The 16149-nt window shown below is 44.1% G+C and overlaps 1 protein-coding gene across 2 annotated transcripts in view; it reads left to right on the forward strand.

Annotated features, from left to right (window-relative positions):
• Positions 1-16149, forward strand: part of zeb2b (zinc finger E-box binding homeobox 2b) — a 54397-nt gene that overhangs the window by 25160 nt on the left and 13088 nt on the right. For both annotated transcript variants that reach the window (XM_077596212.1, XM_077596222.1), the window contains exons 3-4: positions 12310-12561; positions 16029-16094. In XM_077596212.1, coding sequence (XP_077452338.1) covers positions 12310-12561; positions 16029-16094 — 318 coding nt within the window. The remainder of the gene's footprint in view (positions 1-12309; positions 12562-16028; positions 16095-16149) is intronic.

A 16149-nucleotide genomic window follows, 5' to 3' on the forward strand; every position in this document is an offset into this window, starting at 1 on the left:
GAATTTCAACTTGCCCCTTCCCTCCCCCCATTTCCTCTTTCTCTTATGCTCCATCATGGAATGGGATGAAACGGTGCAAGCCTGAGTTTCCAACAGACGTCCCTAAGCGGCAGATAAGATGTTCAACACCTCAGCACACAGTTGGAGAAAGTTCTGATTTCTAGTGCCAGACTCTACCGCTGTTTTGTCTTGCCATAGTTTCGCAGCACATGCTTTCACTTGTGCACGTGCAGGCTTTTATTTTCCTAATTTCCCCTCCTCTCAGAATGACAGTAGCTATTTTTAGTGGCGAGGTTACAGATGTAAGTGGTTTTGGATGGTACTTCACGAAGGCCCTATCCCCCCGCTGCCACCATCATACCTACCCTCACACAAAAGGAAGCAAGGAGTTATCACCAACATTGAGAGCTCTTTGCTCTCTCTACCACTCATCCGTGGCTTTGTCCACTTCTTGCTAAGAAGAAACCAGAAGGGTTATGTTTCTTTAAATCGCATTCAGATCCTTAGGACCCCCCCCCTACTCTTGTCTTGGCAGTAACGGGTGGGGGCAGGTAAGAGCACTTGGTTAATTGTCAGACAATCGTTTAAGTGGGAGAATTCATCGCAGTTTAGAGTTTTCTTTGAATGAAATGTGCATGTGATGTGGGTGGGTTAGGGTTATCGCTGAAAAGTCAGTTTTGTTTCCTTTACTTTCCTTTATTTCAAATAAATTTTAACTTAATTAGAATACTATTCCACCTTGAGTTCATATGGTTCACCTTTAGTCTGCAGTCCAGAGCTTGTTTAAATGCCATTCTTGTATTAATGTTCAAGTGTTGCCCTCATGACTCTGCACCCTTCTACATGTATTTGGGCTGGCAAAAAGATGGTATGCAGATAACAACATCTGCAAACAGACCCCTGGCCAGGTGGTGATGGGTTTCGCCTGTATTGATTTTCTATCTTGCAGTTTAAAACATCATGTCACCTTTGTTGACCACAGAGGACAGACGAGAGGAACGAGTAGAACAACTCTTTCTCCTCCTGGCAGCTCTGCACTCCAAGTTGAGAGTGTGAGCACACCATTAAGTATTTTATTACATCAGCTGGAAGTGGTTGTAAGCATCAGTGGGGACTTGTACCTGGAAGTGTCTCTGTGTGTGGCACCGATTCTGTTTACCCTAAAGGGAACTCAGAGTGTCAGCAGGAAAGTGTGACACAATAAATACAAACACACTGGCTGCAAAGTTGTATTCCTGCTCCTCCTCCTCTTGAACAAGGCTCCCGTATCCACCCGGGAGCCACCAAGGTGTCGGCTTGCGCGCCGTTCCAGCCCTTCAAGCTGTCAGACACACTCCGGTGCCGCCAAATCCTCTTTTGCCTCTTCCTCTTTGGCCACAAACATATTTATCTTCTTCTTGCCGCCATCAAGGGCGAGCACCAACATCCAGGGCAGCGAGCTCTCCGGGGCCTGTCACTTGCCATTTACCTTTCAGCCATTAAGCGGGCACGTTGATGCGTGGCGACATGCAAAGTGAAAGTCAACCTGGATGCTCGTGTGTTCGCGCACACGTTCACGCAGAGGACAAAAGAGCAGCTTTGGTTCTGTTTCATGTGTTGTCACTATCTTTATCCTCCTCCAAGCCACCTTTACTCCCATTTCATCATCATTTTTGCCACACTCTCCATTTCTGGGGGCCAGAGTTGCTTCATTGTGTCTGACTGTGAGTACACATGTATTTTCTTAATTCTAAATTCTGCAATTCTGAGAAAAGACCCTATACAAGTAACATGTCTCGTTGTGGAAGTGTGAGCAGCTCGTTAGCAGCTCAAACCAACAGCAGGCATCGTGTCCACCACAACAGCAGGTCCTCTAATTGTTTGGAAGAGAGCATCTTCCTCTCTGTTTGCCGTAATGAGAGATAAGTCGCTTCACGTCGTCAAGCACCTTTCTCATGTGTCGTCCACGCCAACACACACACAAATCTTTTTACAAGCACATGTCCTCCCCCACTCACACATACTCTGGAATGGGCCTCAGGCCGACTGCATGCGCACTGCTCTTATCTCCCGCACACAGATTCAGCACGACGCCACCATTGAGTCACCTGATCTCCTCTCAGGTCCGACTTCCTCTTTGCTGTCTAAATTGTCGTTAATTGAGCATTGCTAATCGAATAGGACGATGCCTTTTTGAGAAAAATTGCTACGCCGGATGAGTGTCCGGCATTGTGCCGTGGAAATCTATGCCAAGCATAATGACATTAAGTATGGACGATGAGGCGTGGGTGGCCCTCTAAGCACTAGCCAGCTCAACGATTGTCGTCCTTGCGAAATCTTGCGCAAAAAGAAATGCTGTCACAAGCACAACGTCTCTGTCAGCTTGTTCATTCAGTGTGTTGGCAGATAAGATGGTTACTCTTGAACAAGAAGGTTTCAAAACAGAGTTCAGTTTGACCTTTGTCAGAATCTTGAAGGGGACCCACTGGGACAGACGGGGGAGGTATGTCTTTCCTCAGTCTTGTCTTGTGAACTTTTCGGGTGAAGGAGCGCCACCCTGGATGTCGTCTTCATACCACGTCCCAATTATTCCACAGTGTTGAAGTCTGCTTCCTGGCCAGCAAGAAAGAAGGGGCCAGGTCACTGTGTTGCAACTCGAGGAATCCCAAAAGGAAGCAGCTGTGAGGGCCAGACTGCTTTTACAGCATTCTGTTTCTTGGCCATGAGCTTACAGTGCCCAAACTTTGACTTCATAGAAAAAAAAGTTTGTTATTTTATGAAGCAAGACACCGAAACACAAATCTGAAATTAAAAGCAAACATCCACTATTATAATGGTGCCACACAGTGATAGCTGTAGGCATAATTTAAAAAAAATGAATTGGGACCATGCTCCATGCCATGTGATGTGAAATACCTTGTTTATTGTAGTGAATAAATATACTTGGTTAATGCTGATGTGCTGAGGATGTGCCTTTATTGCAAGAGCTAATGGTGAGCTTATCGGCGCATGATTCCTGGGCGGACTTGAAGTCTCATATTTTCTAATGACTCACTGACGCCTCACATTTCTGTTGGAAGCCAATTTGTAGCAGTGGACAGGCACAAGGCACAGTCGCTGGGTGGCAGTGGGCGCATCAAGAGCACATGCCAAGGTGTTAAAGCCTGATTGGATGCTTTTGGTGATTTTGCTTGGCATATGACAACTGATATGCAAAAGGCGGCCACATAGAGCAGTTCATACAAATACATACGATCCCACCAAATCAGCCGGCCCTCTCAGATGAACTAACTCACAGTTGCCATGGAAATGGAGTAATTGTGCAACAGCTTATTTTAGTTTGAGCACAGGAAGGGGAGGAGCTTAAATCATTTCTAACTTTACCCTGGTCTGGGACAAGTCAACTACATGAGAAAGTTTCTGTCAGATGCTCTGCTTACATTACCTGAAACAACAAACAGAGGCAGGGGGGAAAAGTTGAGGAAGGAAAGGAAAGTGGTCCCCTGGGGTGCTATTTACTTCTTGTGCAGATGAGGTGATAGGCAGTAAAGGAAGGCCTGGGAACCTAGGGAAGGTTGGTTGTTGGTCAGTGAAACTACTCTGCTAACATAACGTGTTGCCCTTGTAGCAGGGAATATTTATTCTATAATGGTGTTTTTCCTCTGATGAAGAGCATAAAGGCAATTCCAGCCGTTGGAATCCTGTCACGTCGGGACACAGTAGGATTTGATTGCAAAGGCACGATGGCACTTTCTGATCAATATCTGATGCCCTCCTTAATGACCCATTTTCAAGTTTTAATCACCATTGGAAACCCTATTGGTGGGGATGAAAAGGACTGTATCTGGTGTTCAAAAGATGAGAAGGTCTTCACCACGCTCAGAGGGAGGTAGGTAATTTCTCTTCATGCATGTTTCCATATCAGGTAGTATGTGCTTAAAAAGATCCCTTTGCTTGGAGTGTTCTGTCTGGGGAGTAACCGAACAAGAAAGATAAAAAGTGCACAGTCCAGGTTTTCTATCGTGCACAGGCTCCTGTTCATCTCTGTTGGTTGCACTTCCTCAGTGTTTTAACCTTTATTTGTTAGATTAAAAGTCAACCTCATGATGGGAAAATGGTAGGTGGGAGGTTCAAGTGGACGGTCTGTGTCACAGGTTCGAAGAAGGATCATGCCTGAGGTTTTATGCCTCTGTGGATTCACAGATCACTTTTGAATCACAACTTCACTTTAAAATAATAACTATTGAAAATAATAACTCATTTTGCTGACCCTGAGTTTTGGATGCTTGTCCATATTTTTGAGAAGGTGTATGTTAAGTTAGAAGATGGCACACACCCAACTGCCTGGCACTTTCTAAATGGAATTTAGCAAAACTATAAATATTTAAACACGGATTAAAAACAAAACCACAGGCCATTCAGAAGTGACGCGAAAGCAAGAAGGACGTTCACCTTGTTCTACCGCATCTCTCCTGCTAATGGCCTCCAATTCTGTAGGTCCTGACCCCAGTTTGATGGGAGCAAAAGCTCAGGCCAGCAGTTTTATGCAAACATGGCTATACAAGAACAAATGCAGGTGGAGGAAAATAGCTTGTTTTCACATGCTCTACTAATAATATTATCCTAAAGACAAAAGATGGAGGAACTGGCATTAAAAGATGGGGAAATGGAGGGGGGGCATTAATATTGGAAGCATGCTCTTTCATTAGTGAATTGTTTCCCTTCTAGAATTATGTATGATCGCCATCCTCTCCTTCAGGGTTTGGAAAAGCATGCTTCCTTTCGCTCCAGATTCCCAGAAATGCTTACTGCGCATGTAAAAATTGAATACAATTGTCACCTTTTTTTCCCAAGCACTTCCATTTTACTAGATACGCAAATAGTTTATTAGGGCCAATGTATGAGGGACTGAAAAGTGGCAAGAACAAATAAGTCTGGGCATTTGTTCAATGGTGTAATCTACACATCAATTAGCCTGCCAAACTAATTAGCGCCTCACCGTCACCCGGGTACCTGAGCGCCGCTTTGAATCCACGAATCACAAACAGCACGATTGACAGGAACATGGGGAGCTGAACCCTGGGGTAGCTTTGTGAGCGTGTGCATGTGTGTGTGAGAGAGAGGGCGTTTGTTTTGAAGCACATTACACCAGTACAGCTGCTTAATTATGTAAGCGCTCATCTGAGCTAGCAGGGAGTTTCTCATACTGCGATACCAAACGAGAACGTACCATAACATTAAGTTCATGTGTAAAAAGTCTACCTTTCAAAAGGGTTAAACATCCAATGGAGCAACTGTTCTTCCAGTTTGAGCTCGTTGTTAGAAAATGTAATGTTACGGTCTGAATTGATAAAAAAGGATCACATGCTAGGGTCACAACCTGAAACATGCTAGCTGTCTTATTAAGGTGGACTCAAAAGCCCCAGGTGTCCCTCCTCCTCCGTCACACCACAGTGTCATTAAAAGTGTACTTTTCGCCCTCCTGCAGCTATGAAGGAAAGACAGGTGGATGATTGGGAGAAGAGAAAGAAAAAACACAATCTGTTTCCTCCCACTCACACATGGTAGGCTCTGGAGCCCGTGCCTTGGCAGCGCTCACTTCTTCATGCCGTTAACTGAGATGGCGAGAGAGGTTAAGTCGTTTTAATGTTGCCGTTGGCCTCCACCTGGCACACCTTACCACTAACTCATGCGCACACGGGAGCGCTATCAAAGCAAAAACTTTTTTGGGAAAATCAATTTAGTTTGCATTGTTGAAAAAATCCCCTCTGGGGTTGATGATGTGAACACCAATTTGTCCAACTTTCTCAAACATTTTCTGCAGCTGATGGTGAGCTCACATGGATGCTTTGTTGCGGGACAGCTAATTTGGGATGTTGGTTGAGTGGGTCCAGACTACCAGTCTATATGTGTGTGTGTTTGTGAGTAACAGATGTGGTTTTACACTCTTATTACCATGTGAATGAGACCCTGGGCTCCTGGTTTGGCTGAGTCAATCTAGAGAGGAAACAGAAGATCCCCCTACCCTCATGCGGCCCCACACCTGAATCCTTGCTACCCTCTCCCCCAAATGATTGATTCTGTCCCTGCATACACACAATGCAACATTTGACCTTGTAAGTGGCAGAGTTGAACTCATTTGCTGCCATTGACATTGATGGACCCCCAATCCATTTTTAACTGAGTTAACCTCAAAACAACAGGTGTAGTGGACATACACTGTTTTTAGCTCTCAGGTTGTGTTTATGCAGAGATAAGTGATGGCCTTGTGGCGTCAGGCAGGAATGCAGAACAGCCTTGGTTAGATCAAACCAGCCCAACAGTTTTGGTGTCTGAGGAAAAAAGGTGAAGGATTCCTGCTCACTATTTGCAAGTGTTACAAGTTTATGGACGAAATAATATGCACAGTTAAAATGAGAAGGAGTTGTTTCTCAAAATGTTTTTTTAATATATTTGGGAGTATGTGTTTCTGAATGTCCAAACAATATATTAATGGTCATTCCTTTCAGTGAGAATCCAAAAAAAAAAAGTTTACATTATTTGAGTCTCACTATGCCTCAAGCAAGGTTTTGATTCATGGCCTCCACACACACTATTAAACAATTCCGCTCGGTTTCATGAGTTTGGCTTAATTAAAAAAATGAATTTAAACCTAGCATTTATTCTAACAAAATGGGTGGACACCTAATGTTAATTTTGTGTCTGCTGTGGAACAGCAACAAATGTGTGTATGTACTGCCCAGGATTTGTCTATAGAAAAAAACACCTATATCTGTCCTGGCAGCGCAATATTCTTCAACAGTTTTATGATTAAGTTTATAGGGTGCCTAATAGATTTACAATATGAGATTGCTGAAAAAATGAAAATACATTTATGAAATCTTTTAACCAGACTTGGCAATTTTATTTATTTTCCTTTTTACATTGGTTGCTTGTGTCAGGACTTGTAGTTTTGGATTTTGGAGGGAATTTCTTTGTGCAAAGCAAGTAATAGGATTGCTAGATTAAAAAAAATACTTACCTATAAACCATAAGTTAATTTCATAACTAGATTAACAAAGATAATACAAGCTTCAGATAGGTGACAGACATTAGACACTGTATCCCCAACTGAACACGACATTGTCAAGTCTCAATACTGACTTGATCTTTTGAAGTCTGCAATTTGCTTAATTTTAAAAAGACAGTTAATAAATTTGGTAGAACTGGTGCAAATATCCGTTGCTAGTAATTCATAGGGGGACCTTGACAACCACTAACAATTGACATGGGCAGTTTTAGTTTTTTATTTATTTATTTTTCATGTGATGTCTGGAAGTTTCTTGGGATTCTAGCCTTTTGTCTTTGGCTCATTGCTTCGCTCCTAACCTACAGACGGTAACACACACAGAGTTCCACTCCCACATGTGTACACTAACACACTGGCGCGTCGCAGCAATCGGCGCACAGATAAGCATGATACATAAACACACATTTGAAACAGATGTCTTATCAGGGTGGCTCAAAGTGCTGCAAGGTTACACCAGCTCTCCTGGGATGCGCACACACACAGGTTTTATCCTAAACATGATAACAGGGCGGTGGTCATCAATTTGGCAACCCCTCAACCTGATCCACATCCTTGTCAGCGGATTCCGCCACTACAGCAGTGTTTTTACAAGCGTTGTCTATTTAGAAAACTTCCCTCTGCACCGCAATGCCAGGTCTTAGTTGTTTTGGGTTGTTGACAATGGATATATGATTTTTTGCACTTTCAAACTTAATGTAAGTTCACCAACCAGCCAACCAACACTTTCAATATAAGCGGCAGACAAACTTATTGTGCAAGATGGGCTTTTATTATGTCGACAGAATTGGCACTTGCGTATTTTCATGTGAATCTACCGTTTGCAGCCTGGTGTTTTCTTGCCTTGTGTACATTTAGTTAGTTACAGTAATTATGGGCCAATAAGGCGGCCAGGCGAAGGTAGACGGGGGCTGTTTTTCCTTGGCCTCCCTGACGAACATCTGCTGAGAGATTTGCATATTAATTAACCCACATTAACTCTAATTATTCTGGGAAATTATCAAATAAATTAAATTTTCTCATTTGAACCCCCTCGTGTTGTTGCTTGATGCATGTAATGGTACAGTCAGGAGGTGAAGTGAGACTTACCTGAGCAGGAATAAAATGACGGTTTACCAGACACCCCTCACCCCCCTTACCAGCCTGCCCCTTGCCCCTCTTTCCTCCGCCTCTCTCCAGGCCTTAGAGCCCTCGGGGCAGCAAGGGAAGCTTTTGTGTCTCCTTTTTATTCTTTTCCTTGTGTGACCAGCAGGACGAGGAGGTGGGGCTGGAAATGGGTTGGGGGACATTTGTTCGAGGCGGGAACATCCATGAACTGGAGGAGGAGGAAAGGGGTCCATGTATGGTGTCGGGGGTTGGATGGAGTAGTAGGCGTTCGATGGAAAGGGGGGGTCGATCGTAGTTACAGAAGGCAGGTCACAGATGGTTGGTCAATGCAAAGGTGGTACCACTGAACTGCTCACTAAACCCTGGTCCTTATACAACACACACCTAAATAAAACATACCACCCCTAACACACCCCCTTGCCTGTTGCTTGGCACATTAATTACTCTTAAATGGAATTAGCTGCTAGTGCAGTAAACTGAGCATCCAACATGTTCATTTATGTTAATGATTTGCTATTGGAAGGGCTTAAACAGATATCTCAACATTTATGAAAAACATATTGCAATTACTTTTTGGGTTTTGTATTATCTCACATTTCTAAAGTTTCAAAATTGAATTGACTCCCCTTTTCAGTTATATGGCTCATGGTGCTCTTTAGAAATATTCTCTTGCTTTTTTCTCTCACATACAAACACACCCACACACACGCAGGTTGCATTTACACTCCACTGAGTTTTCACCATTCATCGCACCCCACCTCCCCGTTCCTCCCTTTACTCTCGCTGTCTCCTTTCAGGGTCTTTGTTTGCCCACGACCTCCCTTCTTTCACCGACCTGGCCCCCTCGTGGCCCCCGTGCTCTGCGTTGCCCTCATTCCCAGACCAGATAATACCAGACATCTAAACACTCACTTTTGTCGACAACCGGACAATTCCTTATTCTCCAAATGGTAACGGAGAAAGTTTGGCGTCTTGTATCTTTATCTGGCATTTTGCCTCATGCTAGGTTGTAGTGAGTTGCCTTCTAAATGAATTGCAGATGCTTTGCACCACAGTCAAGGGAGAAGTAGCCAAGGAGCTGTGGCAGACAAAAGGTCACAGCAAAAATCCACTTCTGCCAGCTATAGCCACAAGGCAGCGACCTTGCCTCCACCTTGGTGCCCTCCCCCACACACCAGGACTGACTAATGCCACGCTACACCCGCCCCCCACATCTCGCTCTTAGCTATCCAGGTGATCCGCTTGGCTCACATTCATAAGACAGCCAGCGAGCGCGAGCAGTTACGGTCCAATAGGGAGAATGTCCGGGCTCATTATCGGCGTAGGAGGCCAAGTGTGTCACCCGAAGCTAAGCCTCGACACTCGGCTAAAGAGTCAGCCGGGGTTAGCATTACAGCGTGGGTGTTAGTCATTCCACCTCGCGGCCATCACCTCTTACCATCGCCCTATGTGAAGAAAGATCACTCTCCCTTTCTCTTTCTCTGTCTCTGCCTCTCTCTGGCTGGCTCCAGAGCAGGAAACGGAGTCTCCTTGCGGGCACTTAACAGCACCTTGGGATGCTTAAATGAATGTGATTATCATTGTTAACGCTGCAGAGTGCAGGTGCAGCACCTCTGAACTCAGTGCCTCAGAGAAAACTGCTCACCTGGCGCTGAAGCTTGCTGATCTATGGCTTTTTAGAAAATTGTTTTTTAACACTTTATTTTGTGTCAACATTTGATATTTGATTCTGTTCTTTTACTTTGCGTCAAAAGACTCATTAAAGTGTTGATTTATGTCAGTTATGGATCTTTGAAGGCAGCACCACAACTGTTGTGGAGTTTTTCATGCAGCTCCAGCTACATTTTGATGGCACCGTCTTAACAAAAGCAGTCCTTTCAATCAAAAGATGCTTTATGTAACCCATATGTTTGCATTGTATAGCTTTATCAGAGAAACTAGAAAGGGAAAAACTGTGACAGGCTTCCTAGTTCACCACCCTAATCAATACAACAGCACCACTCCACTTGGCACGCCAATCAAAGCCCATCTTTAGCTATACCAATACTTAAAACAGTTAGACTTCATGTGAATCAGTGGTATTGTGATGCAGGTAACATTTTATGCAGCTAACGTGTGTTTTGACACCAAAGTTCGATGAACAAACAGAGGAGTAAACACCATTGTCTTTCCTGCTCGCCTGCGCCACAAAAAGATGATGAAGAGGTTGACAAAATGACGGCCTGCGAAGTGTTCGTAGGTTAGAATTACTTTGTTGAACTGCACAATGGCGGTGGATGAGCGACTCGTCAGCAGTGGCACCTTAACAAAGGCGTCTTTCTACACGTTTGCAGCGCATGTCGTGCCTTGACAAGCTCCCTTGACGCCAACAGACAGCTGACGCTCGGGGAAGATGGCATTGGCTGTAGTTTCACAAGACAGTTGGCCGCCCCCATGCAGGAGGAGACACAAAGTGGTGACAAAAATAAATGAAAGCACCACTTTTCTTCTCCACTGTGAAAGTTTGTTGTGTAGAAGGTGGGCGGTACTCCACCTTCCTCAAATGGGAGTAGAAGTCAGTTTTCCAACAAAGAGATGCTCTCTCTCGGTTCTTTTTAAATGGAACACAATAGCCCCTTCAGAACCGCTATAACCTATCTGCCCTGGATTAATGTCCTCAATCGGGTTTTCAGACCCTTTTTGCCTAACTAGCAACTCCCTTCGAAATGTTGTCTGGTAAATTCCATTTGAAATAGTTGAATTCCTAAAATATAATAGTGTTGTCCTGGTGCCCTGGTGCGGTGTGCAACAAAGCCGAAGAATCAACTATGCCAAGGTAGATTTGGACCACCCAGGAGAATCCTGACCAGCCCTACCTCCTCCCCCGGCACCAATCCCCCTCAAGCCGCCCTCCCTAGCAGGTCACCATTGCCCTTTTTGTCATCACAAGCGGCATTACTGAGTCTGAACTTGCCTAAACCCTTGTGATCACACCTCTTGAAAGGGTTTTGTTTCCTCCACCGATTGGTATTCGAGGCAGGTCACCGCAATCCCAGACGCCTGCACCCCAACCCCGCCCCAAAGCCCCGTTTTCATTTTAATTTGCACCTGTTGTGCAGTTGTTCGATGTAGGCAAGTGTGGACCAGCCAGTCATACGTGCCTGGAGGGGGCTGTGGGAGGTTTAGCCTTTCATATGTAGAACACGCACACAAGTGTCATGCACGGACTTCACCGTGGGAAGACACAGCCTCTTATGGATTTATTTTACCCGTCAAAATGTAAGATCCGACACAACATAGTGCCTCATGACTGACTTGACCCTTGAACGTTATCCTTGTTTGCGAGGAAACCCCCCTGACTTGTCCACCTTTACCATAACTTGCTTCTCGTAGCAACATATTTGCATTGTTGAGGTCGCACCCTGGATTCATACCCCTGTGTTAAGAAGGAAAATCTTTCATTGTTCAGTCGCATGAGTGCATTGCTTTAGAGCAGCACAGATGTTCATTAAGATTATACTCAAACTAAAAAATCCACAATTTTTCAAACCTTAATAAAGTTGTTAAAAAGTTGAGAAACAAAATATTAACATTAGTTAATTGAAGTATAGTATTGCTTCCCTTTTCAGTTGTTATTTTAATTTTTAAAATGTATCCAATACATCAAATATTTTGATTTAAATTCATAAATCATTTTTTCTTTACATTTATTTTCTTACGTGTAGGGAAACCATCAATTAAGTCATTTTAACCTGTATTCTTTAGATATGAAGGCAAGTGTATATCATATTTGTCTGGATGCAACGAGCAATCAAGGCGCCCGTAGTTGACGCAACTTCGTTGTGCCGCTTGTGCTATGTTAAGCATCTGAAATGTGACAGCAACGCTGAGGCGGGGATCCACCGTGAAAGGTGCTGCACGCTGGCATGTTAGGCATGGAGTACGACTAGAAATTAGTGGCTATTTTGGCCTATATCACAATGGCAGCTGTCTGCCCATCGCTGTGGTTCAGTCACAGATTCCAGTGCCGTAATTGGGGTGTAACCGTCGCCTTGGGCCAAGCAGCAATGCAGGACCTTTCTAGCTTCAAGAGATGTTGAATTCATTGTAGACTGTCCTGGTTTTGCAGCAGTAACAAATGGCTCCACCAACTAACCTAAATACCCTCTATTTCACAGCTCTCAACTATGAAAATGTTGTGGAGACCAGCTCAGAGACAGAAGAGGAGGACAAGCTGCAAGTGTCTGAGGAAGACCCGCTGATCAACGGTACCGGTAGTCCAGCCAGCCTTGTCAACGCTGACTCCTCACCATGCACCGAGAGCCATGGGTTGCCCAACAAAGATGAGGAAGATGATGAAATGAGGGACAGTGGGGTGGAGCACATCTGGCCTGACAGTGACATGCTGAGTGCCTCAGTGGATGGTACCGGTGAGTGTCAGTTAACGTATTCTAATTGGTTTATTGGGGGGAGCTACAGAGACACATGTCACACTTGGCTCTTTTTTAAATTTTTAATTAAAGCATGACACCTTCAAACATCTGAGGGTAGAGTAAAATTTCATTCACTTTAAGATGCCAGATGTGTCGTGTCCAGGTGAGCTGTTCATCACTCATTTCCTCTAATCTGACTGGCATTCTGTATGTACACATGCCACCGCTTGTGGTATCTTCTTATACCATAAACCCTTCCCATCTGGTGTTGGGGTAGACTTAAATAAATGCAGCCAAGTATGAGCAAACAAGTCTGGAGGCCTCTGTTGCACTCCTCTGGCTGGGAATAGAAATCATGGTTCCTAAAGTGGTGCTAAAACAATAGAAGATATGGCATTTATGACCTCACATGGATTACTCACAAGGAAATTCAATTTTGATGCCATTTGAAGCCTGAGTTTTAACAGATAACGCAAGCATTTATTTTTATCAAATCATTTTTTTATAAAAACTGCGATCAGATTAGATTTACTGTTCTGTAGATGGTTTTACAGTCATGATGACCGTCTGAAGGAAAGCGGCCTATGACAAAAATGAGTTTGACACCCGTGGCGCCTCCCAGGTGACCTCCCACCCCCTCCCAACATCCTCAAACTTGACTTATGTTCTTTTGTTGAACGGCGCTGATTGCCGGGGCGCCAGTCACGGATGCTTGAAAGATAAATACTTTTAATTAGGGGGCAGGGTAGAACCATTAAAGGAAGCCAGACTGCTGAAAAAAAGTCATTAGCAATCTTAAATGAAATTTTTATTTTTATGATAGCCATTTACATGTATAATAAGAGTCAATGATTCTTGGAAGCGAGTGACAGGAACAGAGTGCGGCGTGAAGTCATGTAAGACAGCTCCTTTTTAAATGAGCTTGGCTTTGCTATTCATTTCTGCTAATGAACTAGCCATGCACAGCATACGGGAACCCATGAACTTTCAGTGGGCTTAAATTTTAATTCTGAAGGTGGGGAGGAGACACATTTATTAGCGCAGGGGAAAAAACCTAAATAACAGTTCATATCCTTCAGGGATAGAGAGGAGAAGACAGTTGACTAAATAAATCAAGATAAAGGATAAACAAGCTGTCTTTGCATACGGAAATTGTTTATTTGATAAAGACCCGCGGTGCCATAATGTCTGTAAATCAGCCATGTTGCAATTCCCACATAATCTACTTCTGCTGTGATAAAGTGTCTGACATATTTGGGAGAGCAAGTCAAGTTCATTAGACTCTCTTTCCCAATCTTGTGGCTGCTATGTTTCCCAGCCTACTCTTACTTTGGCGGTGCCTGAGTGTCTGTGCCGATACCTCAACACATAACTGAGTCCTGAGATAAGCCCCCACCAACACACACATTTACACACAAACACGCACATTGCTGTCCTGCAGATTTGGAGCCATATCAGGATCTTCATACTATGCCTGAAAGTCTCCAAAAGGCTGAATGGGGCCTTCTTGGTGTGATTGCGTTCACTGAACTCTTTCTTTTACATTGGAGGAAAATCTTCATATGCGCTTTTAATATATTTTGATGGTGACTTGATGCAAGACAGGAAGCTCCTTTGATTCCAGAAGACAATTAGAGCCTTACATCTGGCCTTGTCCTTGGCATTCCCTCATCCCACAGTGTGGTTTGACACAGTCTTGTGGAAAGCATGACATCATTGTCACTGACAGACATTTGCACATAAATCACCTGGTCTCGAGTTCGTGTCGTAACACGGCACCATATTTTCATTGCCGCAGGCCATGTCACTACAAATGTCATTTTTAAGTATAGCCGAATAATTTAAAATGTAAAATTTACTTTAGCCTGTTGCTTAGTTCAAGGTCAAAATTTGCACGGAAACAGTAGAACGATCCCTTTTTGTTTGGGGTACAACACCATTGCATTGGATGTGGCCGAAAGCCCAGAAGCAGAAGGGAGAATGACCATAAAAATTGGAATGTTTTCATAACAAACAGCATCAGTGCAGCCTGGTGATGGGTGCAGGAGTCCTTGTCTTCCAGGAGGTGTTGGCCTTCTGTGATTTAATGCTGACGCAACACACCTCTGGCTACCCCGGGACCCACCACAGCACATTTTTGTGGCCCACACGCATCTCTTGTGACAGCTTTTATTCAATGTTAAAGTGTTGGCTGCCATGTCAGGACATAAACACTCACTTTCTGAAGAAAAAAAAACGACCCACCGTTTTCATTCACCACTGACACATTGCCCCATGTGCCAGTGGTGGACCTGCCGCCTGTTGGAAGCACTAGTCTTGCCTTCAGACCGCAGATAACACATGTTTTCCAAGGTAAACAGGGCAGAGAGGAGGACCAGTAAATCCCACTGGTCATCCCCTTGCATCAGGGCAAAAGAATGCAGCCAAATTTGATTAGCCAAAGCAAACATGGTCTGTGAGGACACGCACATGTGCTGAAATCTGAGCCGTGTGGGTATATTTCAATCTGTTGCTCGTGATTTATGCAACTAAAAAGACGCTTATGCTCAAGCTGCGGTTCTGATGCCTCTTGGCAGACGTGCAGTAAAAAAAAAAAACAAATCTCTCCGCGAAGCCAGAAAATGGGGGTGTTCACAGCCTACACTGCCATCAAGTCCATTGTCAGCTAAAAATAAAAAATAAGTAAAGTAATTTTGCTTCTGGCTTTTGTGCGGCTTTTGTGCAGGAAACACGATGATCAGCACAACTCGCTCCACCTCTTCCTGTGGCATGCCGAGTGACATCGGATGGTGCCGCCTATTATGACACCCAGTAAAACTGAGTCACAGGCATGGCCTCCGTGTTCTAAGGACCAAGTTGATTTTCTTGTGCCCAGAAAGTAGTATGGATAAAACTGTATACGAGCTTGTCTCTGAGTTGACAAGCACCTCTCCTGTCCCAGCATCACACTGACTGTCCTTATAGTTTAACCTGATTAACTAGGAGAATGTGGCATTTTGAACTCAGCCCTGATGGATCTGATTAAAAGAAAATGCAAACAACAACAACGATTCAACTCTTAATTTGCATTGCAGGGGTGTTTTATTTTTAGTGTGTGTTGCTGCGTGTTGCAGCTTTGGATGAAAATGTCCACATGTGACAAAGGTGGCATAGTGTGTGCGTGAGGAGTAGTGCCATGGCATCACAGCCGGGGCATAATGAGCTCAAGCTGCATGTTGGCTAAAGCTCAACAATTGCTCAGGTGGATATTGTTTTTAATCGCAGTTTGCTGTGATTTTAAAGGTAAATAAGTCACTGTCTGGCTCGCACGATATTATTCATTGAGCGTTGATGCACCAGGTGTTCAGCTGTGCTTTTGTTCCTGCCACACCATTTAGGTCTCATCTTAGCTGATTTTCACTGATTCAGTTCCTTTGTCATTGTCTCCACCATCCCAATTCCTATTGTATCCCTCTTCTGTGCAGATGAAATCAAAGATTTTGACACCTTGGGACCAGATGCCCCTTTGCAAATAGCTGGAAATGGTACAGGTGAGCCAGATTATTGATTCCCCTCTTGCCACTAAAACCCACTCTCTTTGCATCG

Source organism: Stigmatopora argus, chromosome 1 (assembly GCF_051989625.1).
Source record: "Stigmatopora argus isolate UIUO_Sarg chromosome 1, RoL_Sarg_1.0, whole genome shotgun sequence".
NCBI classification, from domain to species: domain Eukaryota; kingdom Metazoa; phylum Chordata; class Actinopteri; order Syngnathiformes; family Syngnathidae; genus Stigmatopora; species Stigmatopora argus.